Source organism: Cornus florida, unplaced genomic scaffold, assembly GCF_030987335.1.
Source record: "Cornus florida cultivar Cherokee Brave unplaced genomic scaffold, ASM3098733v1 CherokeeBrave_3.0.0_Hap2_Chr05, whole genome shotgun sequence".
NCBI lineage: Eukaryota > Viridiplantae > Streptophyta > Magnoliopsida > Cornales > Cornaceae > Cornus > Cornus florida.
Genome location: NW_026775575.1, coordinates 5,591,407 through 5,611,060, shown reverse-complemented (window position 1 = coordinate 5,611,060; position 19,654 = coordinate 5,591,407). Strand labels below are relative to the sequence as shown.

General features: G+C 36.6%; 1 protein-coding gene across 2 annotated transcripts in view; it reads right to left on the bottom strand.

Annotated features, from left to right (window-relative positions):
- The window catches only part of LOC132306083 (uncharacterized), a 58,320-nt gene extending 44,909 nt beyond the window's left edge, over positions 1–13,411 (bottom strand). Inside the window, exons 1-2 of one of the 2 annotated variants that reach the window (XM_059803298.1) lie at positions 12,895–13,411; positions 12,610–12,780 (exon numbers count right to left, since the gene is read on the bottom strand). In XM_059803298.1, coding sequence (XP_059659281.1) covers positions 12,610–12,780; positions 12,895–13,146 — 423 coding nt within the window. In that variant the 5' untranslated portion in view covers positions 13,147–13,411. The remainder of the gene's footprint in view (positions 1–12,609; positions 12,781–12,894) is intronic. The other variant, XM_059803296.1, reaches the window with a different exon arrangement.
- Positions 13,412–19,654: the final 6,243 nt, after the last annotated feature.

The window sequence follows — 19,654 nt, the reverse complement described above, 5'->3', positions numbered from 1 at the left end:
CAGGGATATCATATCTTATTCTTTAAGAACTCTCCACAAATGAAGATCACGGTACTCATCGTCTATGTTGATGACATCATTGTCACAAGTAATGATGTGGAAGAAATCAAAAGCCAGAAGGAACGCCTAACAAAGAAATTTGAAACAAAAGATTTGGGGAGTCTAAGGTACTTCTTAGGCATTGAGGTACCCCGAACCACCGACAGAATTTTGTTAACTCAAAGGAAGTACATCCTAGACTTGCTAAAGCAAACTGGGATGACGGGCTGCAAACCTATTGATACCCCAATTGATCATAATCACAAAATTGGAGCAGATAGTGGAGGAAACCTTATGGAAAAAGGGAGGTATAAGCGGCTAGTTGGTAAATTGATATATTTATCTCATATTAAGCCAGACATAGCTTATGCAGTATGCGTGGTAAGCCAATTTATGCATTCTCCTATGGAAAATCATATAGCAGCTGTACAACGAATCTTGAGATATATGAAGTCTTCACCAGGAAAAGGGCTTATGTTCTCTAAAAATGGTAATCTAGAAATTGAAGCCTTCACTGATGCAGATTGGGCTGGATCTCTGAAAGACAGAAGATCAACATCTGGGTATTGCACCTTTGTAGAAGGTAACCTAGTTACTTGGAGAAGTAAGAAACAAACTGTCGTAGCTAGGTCGAGTGCTGAGGCAGAATTCCGAGCAAATGGCTCAAGGGATATGTGAAGTTCTATGGATCAAAGGGCTCCTCAAAGAACTCAAACTGGAACCTAAAGGGCCAATGAAAGTCTACTGTGATAACAAGGCCACAATCAATATTGCACACAATCCCGTCCAACACGATCGCACCAAACATGTAGAGGTGGACCGACACTTCATTAAAGAGAAATTGAGAGTGGACAAATTTCTACACCATTCGTAATGACTACACAACAACTAGAAGAAGTTCTCTAGTTTCCAAGCTAGGAATGCGTGACATCTACATACCAGCTTGAGGGGGTGTGTTGGCAGATCAAATCTACTCAGATCTGATTTCACAAATCATGCAATATGATTTGGAAGATTTGTACAAACAAATCTGCACGTGAGCTGTCAGATTTATACAGCTGTAATTAACTATTTTATTATTTCTTTTTTTAGCTTTTTTAAGTTGTACACTTTGTCTATATATACTCATGTAATACCTCTGATTTTGAGATAGAATCATTTATTCTCTCATCTTTCTTGTCTATTTTCGCTTCAGATCTCTTCTGTGCTCTCAAGCAACAATAGTTCACAAGGATCAAGAATTGCAAGACAGGTAAAGAAATGTGGGATTCTCTCAAAGCTGCTCATGAAGGGAATAATGTTATCAAGGAGAGCAAGATACAACTTCTCAAGGTCCAATATGAAGGCTACAAGATGGATGAAAGGGAAGCTGTTTCAAAGTACTTATTCATGATCAATGAAATTGTAAACAACATGAAAGCTCTTGGTGAAAAGGTAAAAGACTCTGAAGTGTGTAAGAAGATCTTAAGGACCTTAACTTCAAGGTTCAATGCTAAGGTCACTATTCTTGAAGACAAAGACCTCTCTCAAATAAAAATTGATAATCTTCAAGCTTCACTTACAACATATGAGATGAGAATTGATGCACCTACACAACACAGAGAAGCAACTCTTAAGGCCAAGAAGTGGTTGAGGATGCTGAACCTGAGTCTGAAGATGATGATCTGGAAGAAGATGAAGTTGCTTACCTTGCCAAAAAGTTCAGGTTCAAAAAGAATTCTCATTCACAGCAAACATGTTATGGTTGTAGCAAGTCAAGCCATTATGTGGCTAATTGTACTAATTCAAAAGATCAACCGCAGAAGAATACGGAGAACTTCAACAACAGAGGTAGATTTGGAAGGAAAGCTCTTGTTTCAGATTGGGATGCAAGCCCTAAAGAAGAGAAACCAGATGAAAGCCAAGGAGATGAGTGCTTATTCATCGCACTACTTAAAAACCCTAACTCAAAGATTGAAGATAAGGATAGTGACACTAAAGTGGAAGAAATCCTTGAAGAGTGTGAGAGATTGGCTGTGAAGTGTGATCTATAAAAGGTCCAAATCAAAAGACTCAGCTCAGACTTACACAAGTCCAAGGGTTTACTCATCAAAAAGATAAAGTTGAAGTTGTCAACTCTGTGCTCCATCTCCCTATTGTGTCATGTGTATTGAAGTTTCAATCTAACCAGAATGCGTGGACTACCAAAAGATGTAAGGAATAACTGTTACAGGCTCTGGAAGAGATATCACCGATGATGACTGAGATTTGGAAGAACTCTACAAAGTAAATTGGAAAAATAGGCATTGGTTACTCATGTGACAGTGCAGCTAAGGCTAAACAAACTCACTCAGTATTTGTTAAGTCCTTCACTGGTGAAGTGTATGCTAAGTTTCCCATTGTAAAGGCTACTAGGTCAAAACATTAGTTCCTTGACAAGACCTATCCTACACTAAAGCTTAACAAGTGTGACCTTGTCACTGCAACCATGAAAAATATCAAACTGACTGTAGTGTATATGAAGAAGTCAGAACTCTTACAAGCTCAGAAAGCTAAAGAAAGAATATCCTTTGTCAAGACAAAGATGATGTGGATTCCCAAGAAGTTAAACTTAGTTAGTATGTTAGTTTACACAACTTTTAAAGCTTGTAACACCAATGACAGATGGTATGTGATAGTGAATGCTCTAGACACATGACAGGTGATAGTTCTAAGTTCCTATCCTTGAAGAAATTTGATGGTGGCAATGTGGTATTTAGATCAATCAAAAGGCTAAAATTGTTGGTATTGGAACTGTGTGCAAGTCTGAAGACCTACCAGAGATCAATGAAGTGTTATATGTTGAGGGACTCAAACACAGTCTGCTAAGTGTTAGTCAATTGTGTGATACAGGCAAGAAGGTGTGCTTTAACAAAAACAAGTGAAATGTGGTTGATCTTACCTAAGATAAAGTCCTTTTCTCTACAAATATGTCCTCTAGAAATATGTACACAATCACTGAAGATACTCAACCAACTCAGTGCAATTTATCTACTATGGATGAAGCAATTCTGTGGCACAAGAGGTTGGAACATGTTCACTCCAGAAACATTTCAAAGATACTAAAGTTCAAGGCAGTATAAGGCCTACCTGAGTTAAAATTCAAAGAAGATCATACTTGCAGAGCATGTCAACAAGGGAAGCAGACAAGGGTTTCATTCCCTTCTAAGGAAGTGAACACCTCAAGGGCACTTGACCTAATTCATATGGATTGTTGTGGCCCTACCAAAATTACAAACATTGGTGAAAGTAAGTACCTCATGCTTCTTTTTGATGATTTTAGTAGAATGGTGTGGGTTTACTTTCTGAAAGAAAAATCAGAAGCCATAACACAATTCATAAAGTTTGTCAATCTTGTTGAAAATGAAAGAGGATGCACTGTCAAGAAGCTTAAATCAGATTTTGGCACTGATTTCACCATGAGAGAGTTTGAAAGCTTTTGTGATGTAAAGGGTATCATGAAGGAGTTCTTTGTTGTGGCCACACCTCAACAAAATAGTGTTGTAGAAAGGAAGAACAGAACTATACAAGAAATGGGGAGAACAATGGTACTTGAAAAAGGCCTCGCAAAAGGTTTTTGGACTAAAGCTGTGAATATAGCAATATACATTATAAATAGGGTGCTTCTGAGGCTAAATTCAACAACCAAAACCCCTTTTGAACTTTGGTATGGAAGACCTGCAAAAGTTCATTACTTCAAGGTGTTTGGGAGTAAATGCTACATTCTTAATCACATAAACAGCTTGGGAAAATTTGATTTAAAAGCTGATGAAGGCATCTTTTTGGGTTACTCAAACGAGAGCAAGGCTTATACATGTTACAATCTTAGAACCACTTTTTTTTTTTTTTTTTTTGATAAGTAAGAATTTATAAAAAGGCGTTCAAAAGGGGAACGCATCCCTCAAAAACAAAAGAAGGCCAAATAAGGCCTCTAAACCCTCATCAGATCCAAAAACTCGACAAGCTCATCCAAGGATTTACAATTTATTCCTAAAACCCAACAAAAAAAAGGGTGCTAAGAATAGAGATTTTCAGCGAGCCAATATGATTTTCCTTTCCATCAAATGATCTCCTATTTCTTTCAAGCCATAGACACCACCAGACGCACAAAGGAGTGACTCTCCAAGAGTCACGAGCTTGGCCCCCCACTATACAGCCTCTCCAAGCCTTAATCAAGCCTCTAGTAGATCGAGGCATAACCCAATGAATCCCAAATAAATTTAAAAACATAAGCCAGCAATCTCAGGCCACTGGGCAATGTAAAAGAAGATGATCAACTGTTTCCTCGCCATATTTGCACATGCAACACCAATTCACTACGATCTGTCTTCTTCTTTGTAGGTTGTCTTGGGTTAAGATCTTTCCCAACATGGATGTCCATGTAAAAAATGCTACTTTGAGAGGCATTTTTGTTCGCCAAACGGCCCTCCGTGGAAATGATAATCCAAGAGCACCCACCAAACAACGATAAAATGAACGAACCTCAAAGCGCCCATGTGAATATGGAATCCAAACGCAGAGGTCAGAAGTCTCCTCCACTATCTCCTGACGATACAACAAATCCAAAAAATCTATAGCATCTTCCATCTCCCAATCCTAAAACAACCTCAAGAACCGAACATCCCACACCATAACTCCACTATCAAGACGATAGCAGTCATCCACCATGGTATGTCGATCAAAAATTACAATCTTAGAACCTCTAAAATGGTTGAGTCAATTCATGTGAAGTTTGAGGAGAATCCTCCCACAGTCTCTAAAGATGAAGGTTTACCTGTAAGGTCAAATGAAGTAAGCTCTTCACAATCAGAATCTGTTGTTCAAAAAGAAACCACATTTCCTTTTCTACATAAGCAAGTACAACCTAAAAACATCATTGGAAGTCCTAAGGAAGGCATTCAAACTAGAGCTAAGAAGAGACTTAGTGAACTTGAACAAGAAGATGATGAAGAATAAAGTCATTTTGCCTTGCTCTCTTCAATTGAACCATAAAGGAAGAACTTGATCAAATTCAGAAAAATGACACTTGAACACTAGTGCCAAGGCTAGAGGACAAGAATGTCATTGGCTCTAAGTGGATTTTCAAAAACAAGATGAATGAAAAGGGTGTTGTAATCAGAAACAATGCTAGATTGGTATGTTAAGGCTATGCTCAACAATCTGGAATTGACTATGGTGAGACTTTTGCTCCAATGGCCAAAATGGAATCCATTAGAATACTTTTATCCTTTGCTTGTCACAAAGAAGTCAAGGTTTATCAAATGGATGTGAAATCTACTTTTCTAAATGGAGATCTAAATGAAGAAGTTTACTTGGAACAACCTGAGGGTTTGAAGATTCAAAGTCTCCTTCATATGTGTACAAGCTAAGTAAGGCCTTGTATGGTCTAAAACAAGCCCATAGAGCTTGGTATGAAAAGCTACATAGCTTATTGGTGGAACAAGGTTTTCACAGAGGCAAGGTTGATAATACCTTATATGTCATAACACATTAAGATCAATTCCTAATCCTGCAGATTTATGTTGATGATATCATGTTCTATGGCTCAGACTCCTCTTTGACCTCTGAATTTGCAAACCTTATGAAAACAAGGTTTGAAATGTCCATGCTTGGCACTCTAGGGTACTTTTTAGGCCGTCAAATTCATCAATCTTCCACTGATATTTTTATTTCTCAAGAGAAATATGTCACTGAATTGTTCAAGAAGTTCAATATGGCTGAAAGCAAGGTAGTCTCCATGCCTTTGTGCCCTAACACAAAGCTTACACTTGAGTGTACCACCAAAAATGTTCTTGCCACACTTTGCAGGTCCATCATAGGTAGTTTGATGTATCTCACAGCTTTTAGACCTGACATTATGTATTATGTGGGCTCAGTTGAAAGACTTCAAAACAATCCAAAGGCTTCTCACCTACAAGCTGCCAAAAAGATCCTCAGTTACGTCAAAGGAACTCTCTCCTATGATCTTCACTATCTTCATTCACCCTCCTTGCCTATTACAACTTATTCTGATGCAGATTGGGGTGGTTCTCTACCTGATAGGAAGAGTACTTTAGGTTGTTGTTACCTTCTTGGCTCAAACATGGTCTCTTGGCTAAGCAAGAAGCAAGACACAGTGTCTCTTTCCACTGCAAAGGCTGAGTACATAGATGGTTCACAAGTGCTCTGGATGAAGACAACTCTTTCAAACCTTGGCATTACATTCTCAAGTCCTCCAAAGTTCTACTGTGATAATCAAAGTGCTATAGCCATTAGCAAGAATCCTACTTTACATTATACAAGCAAGCACATTGATATCAAATACCAATTTCTCAGGGACAAGGTACAAAAAGGGCTATTTTTTTTTTTTTTTCCTAGTTGATACACACACACACGCCTCTTCCGACACTTGAACCCCTGACCTCCCTTTGGGAAGTAAGAGGCCAATACTGTTAGGCCATTGGCCCGTTGGTAAAAAAAGGCTAATTAACATTACATATCTTCCAACAGAAGATCAACTTGTAGATATCTTAACCAAGTCATTGCAACAACAGAGGTTTTCAACTCTCAGAGATCTTCTCAGGGTTGTTCCTAATCCCTTCTAGTTCTTAACATTGTTGGTCCTTTCACCTTTTGACTTTCAATGTCAAAAAGAGGGAGAAAAGGACCTTAATCAAGGATATGTGTTTTTTTTTTTTTTTGTTTAAGTACCTTAATCAAGGATATGTATATGATGTATATCCGTTAGTATGCTTTCATTATTGTTCTATTGGTGCATTATTGATTATTTAAGTGCCTTTTTTTATATTCAAGCATATTTTGGTTTTTGACATTCAAAGGCAAAAGGGGGAGATTTTTGGTCCCACCTTTGAATTAAGGTTTGCCTTTTTAAATGTCAAAAAGTCTATCATAGGTTCCCTACATTGAGTTCTAAGTGATTCTGGCATGAACAGTGCATATAATTGATCTTTAGGGGTAGCTTGGTCATTTCACAGTGTTAAGAAGACTATTCAAATGATCTAAGGAAGGTACACTGTCTTGAAGACTGCAGGCCTTTTAGGGTTACAAGACCTAGTACAGCTACTGATTTTTGGCTATAGAGCATTTCAAGAGCAATTAGGTCTTTTCACACATGTATTATATCATAATACATTTATGTATGATGGTACATTGTATTGAATTGCTTATATGCTCAGGTTGATCAAGTGATCACAGTCTCCGCTACAGAAGGCAATGTATATTGACAAGTGTCACTACAAGGGTATTTTGGTCAAAGCAAATTGCTGAGAATTCTTGTAACCTGTGTTAGTGGTCCTCGTGTGAGAATATGCAGGCTGTCATTCTTTGCTTAGTGATTAAGCTTGTTATACATTCATATACATATTCATACACAAGGCAGTCAATGAGCTTGCATGTTAGAAGATATTTTCTGTAAAGGTGGCAAGGGTATTATAGTACATTCACAAGGGAATTACATATTATTCCGTGGCCAATGATTGGATAATGGTGATACATATATTTCCTCTTTGAGATAGGATTTGTATTCAAGGTGTACTATATATATGGTTTAAGCCTTGAAGAGAACCCTAAAGCAAGCTGAATTGAGAGAGAAAAGAGAATTGAGTATGAACACGCATTTCTGAGACTATTTTTAGTGATCAAAGCTTGATTTAAGCTCAGAAATACACTCAGAGAATTCACAAGAGAAGATGATCAAATAGAGGCCTGTTGCTGTGATTTTTGCTAGCGCAAAAGCTAGTTTGAAGGTCTAAGTTTGGTTTGAGCTTGCTATGGTGCTGAGACAAGGTTAAGGCAAGTGTAACTTATTATTTCACATCTGCAGAAAGAATGTTTATTACCATCTTTTAGCTGCATTTGATTTTGATGTCTCAGACCTATGTATTAGCCTGTTTTTCTGGTTTAGCTTGTTGATCCGAACTTAATATCACTATATCTTGCTATGAGTTGCATAATTATCATCTGACCAAGTTTCTATAGTTGAATCAAGGTTGTTGAAGTTGAGGTTTGGACAAAATTAAGGTCAGTACAGAATTTGACATTGTGAAACCCTAATTCTTGAACGTTTTGCATAACTGAACCTGTATATGACTTGTAATTGTACATGTTATATTCATCCTGATTATCATCTGAGCATGTCTGTAATGATGATACAAGGTTGTGGATTTCATCTCTGAGTTTGTGGGACACGAAATTCCTATTTTACCCCTCAAACCCTAGTTTCAGCAGAATGAAGGCAGGGTGTTTGTATTGATACTTTGAGCTGATTATTCACTCTTATCTTGTGTAATAGCTTGAGTATTGTTGTAATACATCTTCTTATATATATTTGGTGAGCTGTGAGAGCTTGCAGGGTCCAAGTAGGGTTGCTTAGGACAGGGGAGTGCAAAGTGCACTTAGTGGTGCTAATGTGTGTGTAGAGGTTGTGAAAGCTAGCGTTTCATCTTGTACAAGGGTGTGTGCAGAGAGTGAGATAACTGAGTGTGTAACTACTTGCATACAACTAGTGGAGATTTTATTGGCTAAAGCCAATAACCAAGGTTTTTCCCTATTAAGAGGATTTTCCTTCTAAATGCACTGAGTACTTGTAAGTGTGTGTAAGCTTTTTTATATATATAAGTGAATGTGGATTGAAACGAAAAAAGTGTTCAAAAGGGGAACGCGTCCCATATACAAAAACAAAACCGAAACCTAAGGACCTAGAACGTCCAAAAAAATCTATGAAATCATCATTAGAAGAACAATAACTTCCCTTCACCCAACTTAAAATGGAACGAAGAATAAAAAGTTTTAGAGTCGCCGTGGATTCCTTCAAATAGTCTATTGTTTCGCTCTCTCCAAGTGCACCACCGCACACAATGCGGGACTGTCCTCCAATAGTCTCGAGCAAGACCACCTACACAGCATCCCTTCCACGCACTAATCAGGCCTCTTGAAGACCGTGGCATTACCCACTAAGTACCGAATAACCCAAAGATCATGTTCCAACAGTTAGACACCACGGGGCAGTGCACAAGGAGATCACAGACTCACCATCATTTTTGCATAGGCAACACCAGTTAACAATAATATTGCCTCTCTTCCTCAGATTGTCCAGCCTCAAAATCTTACCCCAAACGGCTGTCCATACAAAGAATGCCACTCTAAGGGGAGCCTTAGAGCGCCATACTGTCTTCCAAGGGAAATCAGAACTAGCAAATTTGGAGAGGCACAAGAACTTGGACCGGACATCGAATCTACCATAGGAAGATGGAACCCATAACAGCATCATGACCTTTGCAAACTGCGTCCTATTGATACAACAAATCCAATAAGACACACACCTCCTCCATCTCCCAATCCTAGAAAGAGCGCCTATAGCGCACATCCCACGTAATCCCATTGCTATCAAGCCGATAGCAATCAGCAACATAGGCATGTCTATTGGCAGCGATTCCATAAAGTCTAGGAAAGAGACAAGACAAAGGCTAGTCACCACACCAAAATCCTCCCAGAACCGAACACATCTACCATCCCGAACTTTAAAACGAATATGAGAAGAGAAACATCCCACCCCTTCCGAATGCACTTCGACATCCTCCAGCAATGGAAAGTGGGCAAGAAGACCACCCGAATCTACGAGAGATAATCCTCATGAAGATGCATCCCACCAGATTGATGGGTCGAAAATCCCTGTGGAAATCATTTGCTTATTTCCGACTCTCAAAGTGTGTGTAAGCTTGTTGAATCTGTCATCATCTTCATCACATTGGATTGATCATACAAAGAAGAAAAGTTTATACAAGAACCAATTCAACAACCCCCCCCACCCCCCCCCCCCCCCCCTCCCTCTCTCGGTTCATCACCAAGCCTCCGACACGAATCGGACAACAAACCTTCTCCCAACGAACAAGATGGAACTTGAACTCCTCCCTTCCCCCCCCCCCCCCCCCCCGCGGAAAGAAAATTTTGTTGCAGCCTCTTAATCATAGAATAAAGAATTTGGAACAATGAGAGGAAGCAAGTAGGAAGACTTGAAAGTGTACTCTTCAATAGGGTGTCCCTTCCTCCCTTAGATAGATATTGTTTTTTCCATCCCGCCAACCTCTACTCGAACCACTCCACCACAACCTCTTCCCCAACAGTCACCAAAACGCTCTTTCCCACATTCATTATCAGACTGGAGATAATTTAGAACCAAATCAGAACACATCTCAAATATCTGAACTGGGACACATCTGCATCACAAAACACCAAAGTGTCGTCGGCAAACATCAAGTGAGAAATCTCCAACTGACTAGCTGCATCCCTCCCCACTGTAAAACCTCCCAGAAAACTAGTCCACAGCCTCCTCAACAGTCTACTAAGGGCCTTCATCACAACAAGGAAAAGACAAGGAGAGAGCGGATCCCCTAATCTCAAGCCCCCCGAACTGGAAAAAAATCCCGTTGGAGATCCATTCACAAGCACAGAGATGCGAGGACTGGAAATGCAAAACTGAATCCATCGCCTCCATCTCTCACCAAACCCCATCCTTTCCAACAGATAGAGAAGAAAATTCCAACTCACATGATCATAAGCCTTCTCAATGTCGAATTTACAGAGGATGCCAAGAACCCCACTACACAATCTAGAATCCACACAATTGCTAGCGATAAAGGCTAAATCCAAAATCTGACGGCTTCCCACAAAGGCATTTTGAGAGTCGGAAATAACCCCACCCAAGACTCTCCTCAACCTAAAAGCAAGAACTTTGTCAATCAACTTGTAGATGCATCCCACCAAACTGATGGGTCGAAAATCCCAAACACCCCCCCCCCCCCCCCTCCCCCCTCTTTGGAATAAGAGCAATAAAGGTAGCATTCAGACTTTTCTCAAAACAACCCTGAGTATGAAAAGCATGAAAAGTACTCATCACCTCCCCCCTTACCACCTCCCAGCTCTCCAAAAGGAATCTTATGGAAAAGCCATCAGGTCCTAGGGATTTATCCCCATTACAACTATTCAAAGCAGTCAAGACCTTTTCTTTTCTTTTTTTAATAAGTAAAGCAGTTAAGACCTCCTCTTCTGAAAAAGGCTACTCCAAACTAGAGCACTCCTCAGCAGATATAGAGTCAAAGTGAAGCCCCCCTAACGAGGGTCTCCAATTTGAGGTTTCTATAAACAACATCTTATAGAAATCAACAATCCCCCTGCACACCTCCTCCTCCTTACACAACAACTCTCCTTCCACCCGAATCCTCTCCATATGATTGCCCTTTTATGGGCATTGGCAAGTCTATGAAAGAACTTCGTATTTTTGTCACCCTCCTAGAGCCACAAGGCTCTAGACTTTTGTCTCCACGAGATCTCTTCCATAATAGCAATCTCATCAAACTCTGCCTGCAGCCTCCTACGCCTCAATGACTCCGCAAGGTCGCCCTATCCCTCCAATCTATTAATCTCTGCAATCTTTGATAAAGCACGATTTTTCCTCCACTCCAAATTCCCAAACACCTCTTTATTCCATGTTTTAATGTCTTCCTTCAAAAGGCGCAACTTACTCGCAAGGGTATGACTTGGAGTGCCAACCACCCCATATACCTCCCACCAAGACCGAACCATGTCAAGGAAGCCCTCTGCACAAAGCCACATGTTCTCGAATCTGAAAGGGGATCTTCTACTCTGCAACCCACCATAGTCCAAAACCAACGGAGAAGATCTGCCACTACACCAAGTAAAGGATGCTCCCTCCAAGGGCAAATCAATCAAATGAAAGTCATCGATAAAAACCGAAAAAAGCTCCATATTCGAGGTCCACCTACCCCCGTCGACCTCTCAAAGGGAGAGCGCACGACATTGAAATCCCCTCCTACACACCACGACCAAGGCCATCTGCTTCTAACAGATCCAAGCTCTTCCCAGAACAGATGGCGTACATTATCCTCCGTAGGGCCATAAACACCCGAAAAGAGCCAATGGAAACCATCCTCCTCCAAAGAAAAAATGCACGACGCTGAAAACCTACCTACCCAAGAATCCATCTCAGAAACCCATCTTTTATCCGAGGTTCACCTATTACTGATTGTTGATCTTAAAATGTGCTTCTAGAATAAGGGAAAAACTACCGAATGAGTGAGAAGAACCCATTCGCACATAAAATGTTGGGGAGGTCAAACCTAATATTCTGCATAAATCCAACTAAAAATTCAACATTTACTAAACAAGTTTCTTTCTTTCTTTCTTTCTTTCTTTCTTTTTTTTTTCTTTTCAAAGAAAGAAAACAATAAAAAGAAAAGGTCTCTACCTCAATGGTGGTGCCGCCTACATGGGTTGTTGGGAGGGAAAGACTCAAGACTGACAAATATTTAATATTATATTGTGCTTGTCAATATAGGCATGTCTAGTGCCCACACTGAGACCAATTTTGTGAACAACTAAAATTCATGTATATGGTTCCTGAACATATTTTGTCATAAATCCAGTAACTTTTGATTTTAGTTCTGTGTTCTTGGAAATTCAAATGCATAAAAATGATGATGGGAAGTAAACACAAGCTCCCATTATTGAGAAAGAGAACAATGGCATAACAAATACCTTTAATAGTGTCAAAAGAATGAGATGACCTTCAATGATATCTTCTGGAGTTGATGGTCTAGATAAACCCACCAGATGTCTAACTCTTCTAAAAATCTGGGAGAGTCGCCCACTCATTGGGTCCACTAGCTCCCCTCTTTGCAAAACATCACCAGCATTATACATTTCAAACTGAAAGTGGATAAAGAAAATATCATCTTATAAATTATTGGAAATTGTAATAATTTATTTAGTAGGTTGATTAGAACAGATGAGACATTATTTATTAAGTGAGAAGAAGCTCACCAGTACATGATCAAGGCATAGAGGGGTTAAGCCTCCTCGGTTGAACCAAACGTTCTTTACCTCGGAAGGTCGAATGAGGAAGACACCTAGATGGCGAGCCACCTTAAGAATCAAGTCCTTCCAGAACTCCAACTTTGGCTCCCAATCGGACCTCTGTCCACTGAACGCCTTGAATCTTGCACTCGCCTTCACCTCGTCATCCCAATCTCCAACTTCCTCCCGTATGAATTCCGAAATCGACCATGACTCCATCCCTATAAATTCATTAATACCCCCAATTGAATTCAAGCCCCCCTTTACCACGGCCTCAGCAGAGTAACGCCAACAGCCTTCCACTTTTCAAAACACTGCCAAAAAAATTCAAATTCTATGAAACCCTAGATCTCGCTCATACAGTCTGGAATTGCAAATGGCACCACCAGTAAAATCACAACTCATGTATCCAAAGCTGGTAAGATTACAACTGCCTCCCTCTCCCTCCCCCTCCCCCTGTACCTTTCTCCATTTAAATGTGTGGGAAAGTTTAGGGAAATTGCATTTTGACAAATTTTTGTTACAATACAAACTTAAGTCACATCAATGAGAGGGTGCAGACTTAAGTCATAACTATTACAAAAATACGTATTACAAAATATTTTTAAAAAATAAAATAAAAATAAAAATCATGTTTGATATTATATTTTTGTTTCTCTATAACAAAAATGTTTTCTATTTTTGTAAAGAAAGAAGAAAATATTAAAAATATATATTTCTCATGTTTTTGACACTGTTGAGTAAAAACGTTTCCATTATTATTATTACATATATATAATGTTTATTTCAACTAAAATATATGTTATTCAAATTATGTACTAATGATACATATTAAATACTAATAAAAGTTATATTTTTAATATATAATTAAAATATTAAATATTAGTGTAAATTATTTTTTATTTAACAAAAATATATTTTTAAAATATAGTATAAATAGTGTAAATTATTTTTTGGAACAAAAAAATTTATGTTTATTTATTATTTATTTTGTATAATATTATTAAATTATTATGCAACATATATAATATATTATTATATACCATATCTATAATATATTATAGATATATTATTTAACATTTTTATTTATTATAATACAGTATATGTTAAATATATTATATAATATATGTATAGATGATGCATTGTAATGACCCAATCATCTTCCCTCATTTTCTTTTTCTCAAATTTTACGGATAAATTTTTTCAATTTAATTTTCTTTTCCGAGTTTGGTTTCTCATCACTTAGTGTCGTCTCGAGTGCTCGGAAATGATTTCCAAAATTCTTTCCCTTGGATTGACAACTTCCTTTAAGGACCGAGTCATTTTCAATTTTTGGATACTATTCACTTTTCGTCCTTTTTCCCGTTTATCACTTTTTTTGGCACAACCTCACTTTTCGTGTTCGGAGTTGGTTTTTGATTTCACGTATTCCACGAAACACGTATCTTACTTTTGTAGAAAAGTACCTGGTTACTCCCAGTGTCCACAGGGGTATGGATGTAAAGTTCTTCAGAAATATTTTTGTTTCTTGGGGTATTTTTCGTAAATATCTTTTGGATATATTTTATTTCTGGGGTTTTTAAGAAAATATTTTTGGAAGATATTTTCAAATTTTGGTCATTAATGCAGTTAACCCTTTTTGTAAGGGCTATTGTGCAATTAACGAAAGTTAATGTAAAAATGTCTCGTTTTGAGTCTGGATTCTCGTACAGGATTCATTTTCACATTTCGTCAAGTCGAGTACTCTTAAAATTTCCTCCTGATCGTTTTTCCCTAGTTTTAGGGATTTTGGGCCCAGTTAGCACTAAACTTATTTGGGGCATATCTCTCTGCTCAGGATTCGATTTTCGACGCCGTTTCTTCCATTATACATCTTTTCTCATTTTTGTTCTTTTTCGTTCACGGAGTTTCGCCGTTTGAGCTTGTCTGCTCAATTCCACTTTTCCAGACCCGGCGAAGCCCTTTCGGGGCACTTTTAGGGTTTTCCTATAAAAGGGGGGTGAGACATTTCATTTTTGACCTTCCCTTTCTTCATGGACAACCAGTAGCTACCACTCTTCTTCTCTCATTTTAACCTTCTTCCCTTAGGTATTTTGCCGTCGTGCCTTAACGTCTACCGAAGGCCTTGACTAGGCCTTCATTTTCCACTTATTAGTAACCATTTCCGACCATTTTTAAGAACGGGTTTGGATTTTCATGGTTTCTCAAAGGTTAAAGTTGTTTCCCTCGTTATCCCCGACATAATATAGGAGTATCATCAAATTCGGAGTATTTTTCTTTTGGTGGGGATTTGAGATTTCATATCAAAGTGAGGTAAGGGATGTTATTGGTTAATATTTTTGTTGTCTTGCATGTTATTGATGCTTATACAACTTGTATGCATGCCTTTGTGTTTATTCTAGAATTTAATTTAATTATTTTCTTTGTATAGAATTTAATTTACATGGTTGTATATAGTTTAGAATTAAATTGTGGCATGCTATTAAATTAAGTCTTGATATGTTCATTAACATATATTAAATTGGGAGTATTTGATTAAGTATTGAAGGTTTTATTTAATCTTTCACTTGTATGAAGATTTAATTCACATGGTTGTAACTAGCATGAAATTAACTTATAATGTGATATTAAATTAGGCCTTAGTATGTTCTTTAACATAATATAAATTTGGGAATATTTGGAATTATTTTAAAATCTAGAAAAAATTAATTAATTAGATTAATTAATTTTATTTAAGTGTTCTAATCACTTAATTGAATTTTTAACTTGATATTATTGATGAGCATACTATGTTCTTTCATATAGATTAAAATGAGATTATTTGAATAGGTTTTAAAAATTTTATTTAATTATTTTCTTGTATGCATGTTTAATTCTCATGGTCGTATCTTGCATGGAAGTAACTTGTGATATGCTTTTAAATTAAGTCTTGACATGTTCTTTAACATACTTTAATTTGAAAGCATTTGGGTAAGTTTAAAAATCTAGAAATTTTAATTAAAAGAATTAATTAAAATCTATTTAATAGTTCTATTGGCTTGATTAAGTTTTAAACTTGATATTTGTAATGACTAGAACTTATTTACTAGCATGTCTTAATTTTGGACCATTTGGAGTTGATTTAGAATTTAGAGATTTAATTATCATGATTTAATTAAATTCTACTTTCTTGTTCCGATGACCTAATTAAGTTTTTGAATAAATATATGTAAAGACCATGCTATATTGTTCAACATATATATTAATTATGGATTATTTGGTTGAGATTTGAAACCTAGAGAAATTAATTAGTTTATTTAATTAATTTCCGTTTCTATTGCATTAATGATTTAATCATGTATTTGACGTTAATTGTATGTTTAAATCATGATTTTGGACTTGTATTAGATTCATGAGTTTATGTTTTTAATATTGAATGATATTGTTATAGCGTGTAACGAATCACACACTGAAGATTCGACATGTAATATTATTATAGCGTGTAACGAATCACACTCTAAAGATTTGACATTTGTCATGCTTTAGTAGTTGTAGACTTAGAGCATGTATTGTATGTGTTTCCAAATTCAGTTGTGCATGTTAGATAGTTGATTACCTTGTATATACATGTTGATATATACGTTGTTGCACAATTTATTAATTTTAAAAACTTGGGACGTTGTTGTATGACTACGACTAGGACATGGTTCTAGTACGGAGGATTGTCCCCCTACAAGCCCGGTGCGTACATAGGGAGGTTACCCGTAGGCTAATAACCCTAAAGTAACCACGTTGTCGGTCTGATCCGGCGTGATGTCCGAGTATCCACCTTATTTGATTTCACATTTTATTTCAAGTTGATAACTAGATGATGTTGTAACTTATTGTTCCATTTGATTTCTCATTTTAAGTTTCAAGATGTTAACTTTGAAAAATCATACTTATGCGTTGTATTGGAAGTTCCAATGTTTGTTAAATTGCATCGATATTGTAATTTGTGTTGTATTGTTCTAATGTAGCCTAGGATGATTCATTTGACTCATTTGGAACATAGAGTTAGGTGGCATGAACCATTTTAGTTGATTTTGTATCTTAGATTTCAAGTTGATAATTTTGAGAATCTATATCTTGGTGCGTTGTATAGTATGCTTCTATATTGTGTAATTGCATAAATATTGTAGTTTATGTTAGAAATGCTCTAAGGTAGCTTAGGATGCTCCCTGAGTCTCATTTTGACATAGACGTTAGGTGACAAGAGCCCCTTTGACTTGTTTCACCTTAAGGTGATAATATTGTAAAATGCTAGGTCTATGCATGTTCATTCCCTACGAGTAACTTGTTTACTCACCTCGAAGTTACAAGGTTACTTTCAGGTGCGGATACCTTGGTTCGAGATGCACATCATTCATTGGATGACTTGTAACTTTTAATTTACATTTCATGCAAATGTTAGCATGAAATGTCATTTTGTAACTTTATATGTCAAAACTTGTATCTTTAATTCCATATATGTAACATGTATGTAAATACACATTTTGGAATGTATTTGACATGTATGAGATGAGGCCAGAGGCCAGAGGCCAATGACAATTATTTTGTATCCTATGTATTTGACTTTATGAAATATTATGAAAATATTGAAAAATGGCAAGTCATTACCTCACCATGTTTGTATCAGGTGTGAGAATTCCATTTTTATTTTTTTATAGGGTCTCATTAATCATACATGAAGTTTGGCCAAGGGCCAAACGGTAATTTGAAACCATTTTGTAATTTTAAGTTTCAAAATTCCCTTTTTATTTGCATTTTCGCCTTTTTTGGCCGTCGGGGGGTCAAATTTTTCATCGAGTCTTCTTAAGAGCCGTGGACCATTCCCGCGCGCTTGAAATTAATTATTACACTTGCGTGCATATTCGTTTCAGCCTAGAAATGCATTTAGGGTCAAATGCATACTTAATGCAAAGTTGCATTTTTTTGAGTTTTTGCCATTTTCTGATCTTGGGGCATTCTGGGTATTTCATAGTGCTTTTTTTTTTTTTTTTTTTTTTTGTTTCCGTTCGTGTAGTCGGGTAGAAAACTTGATTTTAGGTGGGATTTCTTCTTCGTGTTTTTCCAGAAAATGTCGTTAAGAGCCCCATTTTTGCTCTCTGTTCTGGCAGATTTCAGAAAAGTATGTAGCAACTTTTTAACCCTCTTGGCCTATATTGATCTAGGGGCATTTTAGGGATTTTATACCGTGTTTTTTTTTTTTTTTTTTTAAATTTCTACCATGGTGCCGGGTAGAAAACATGATTTTAAGGGGGGTTTCTTCTTCGTGTTTTTCCAAAAAATGTTGTCTCGGACTCGAAAACCCAGCATCAAATCTGATTTCGTGTGTGCACCTGCACTATTTGAAAAAGTCTGTTATAAGGGCATTTTGAGAATTTCACTTCAAAAATAAAATTTTGTTTCAAAATAGGCAGCTTGGAAAAATTATTTTGAGGGGGGTTTCTTTTTTGTGTTTCTGTAAAAAAACGTCGTTTAGTGCCTCAAAATGGTTCACAAATTTCAGCATTTTGCCAAAGTTACCATTAATTGCTGTCAAAACACTATTCACGGCCTCGGTGACGTCAAAACTTTGTTTTGACTTTTCTCTTCCATCCGGACTCCAAATCAAATGATTCTTGAGTCTAACTTGATTAATTTTTCGTTATCTTTCCAGTGGCGCGCTCGGTAGCACCCGATTTTATATTTTTAAAAATGACCATTTTACTCTCGGGGCTAAATTTGTTCGGTTTTCTTTTAATTCGCTTCCGTTACTTTCTTTTGAGTCCCGTGACTTCATGGGAATTCACGGATGTGTTTTAGGAATGATGTACATTCCCAAGGACGTTGTTTCCTTGTGAAAAGACTAATTTGCCCTTGGAAACATGTTCGGTCTTTTTCTGATCTTTCGCTCCTGCATTGTTCTCGTTGAGATCCGTGGCCTCATGGAAGGTCACTTTGACTTCTTAGAGTCTTATTTTCTATTTTCACTTCCGCATTCGGATCTATTATTAGGTCAATCTTTGATTCATCATAAGACGCACTGGCTTAAAAAACCAGGGCCGTCACATGCATATGCTTACACTTGTATATATAATTGGTGAAAGTTTTTATATCCTAATATATATTATTTTTACTTATATATTTTGTACTATTAGAATGTGTGATTTTAAATTGAATATTATATTTTATTATCCAGTATTGGGTATTTTTAATATTTGTTAAATAATTGGATTGCATACATATTTAAGGCTTTGTTGTAGTAATGAAAATAATTAAAAATTATATAAAATAATTTTAAAAATGTTATGTATATCTGTAACAAATATGTATTATTAAACATTGTTATTGTTTTTTGCTTTCAAAATTGTGACAACAACAAGTATTAATAAATGTCATTTTTGCTTTTTGTTTTTATTCAAGAAAACAAAATTATGTTTCTGCTTTCTTAAGGCATTCAGTAACGTTTTTGTTTTTTGTTTTTGTAGTCTCAAGAAAGTAGAAACATAATTTTGTTTTCTTGAGTGAAAATAAGAAACAAAAATGAATGTAACTTATATAAAATATAACTTTTATTATACTTATATAAAATATAACTTGTTAAATAAAAAATTAATTTACACTTATATAAAATATAACTTTTATTATTATTTAATATCTAGCATTAGTGTATAATATGAATAATATACATTTTATTTGAACTAAACAGTGTATATGTAATAAT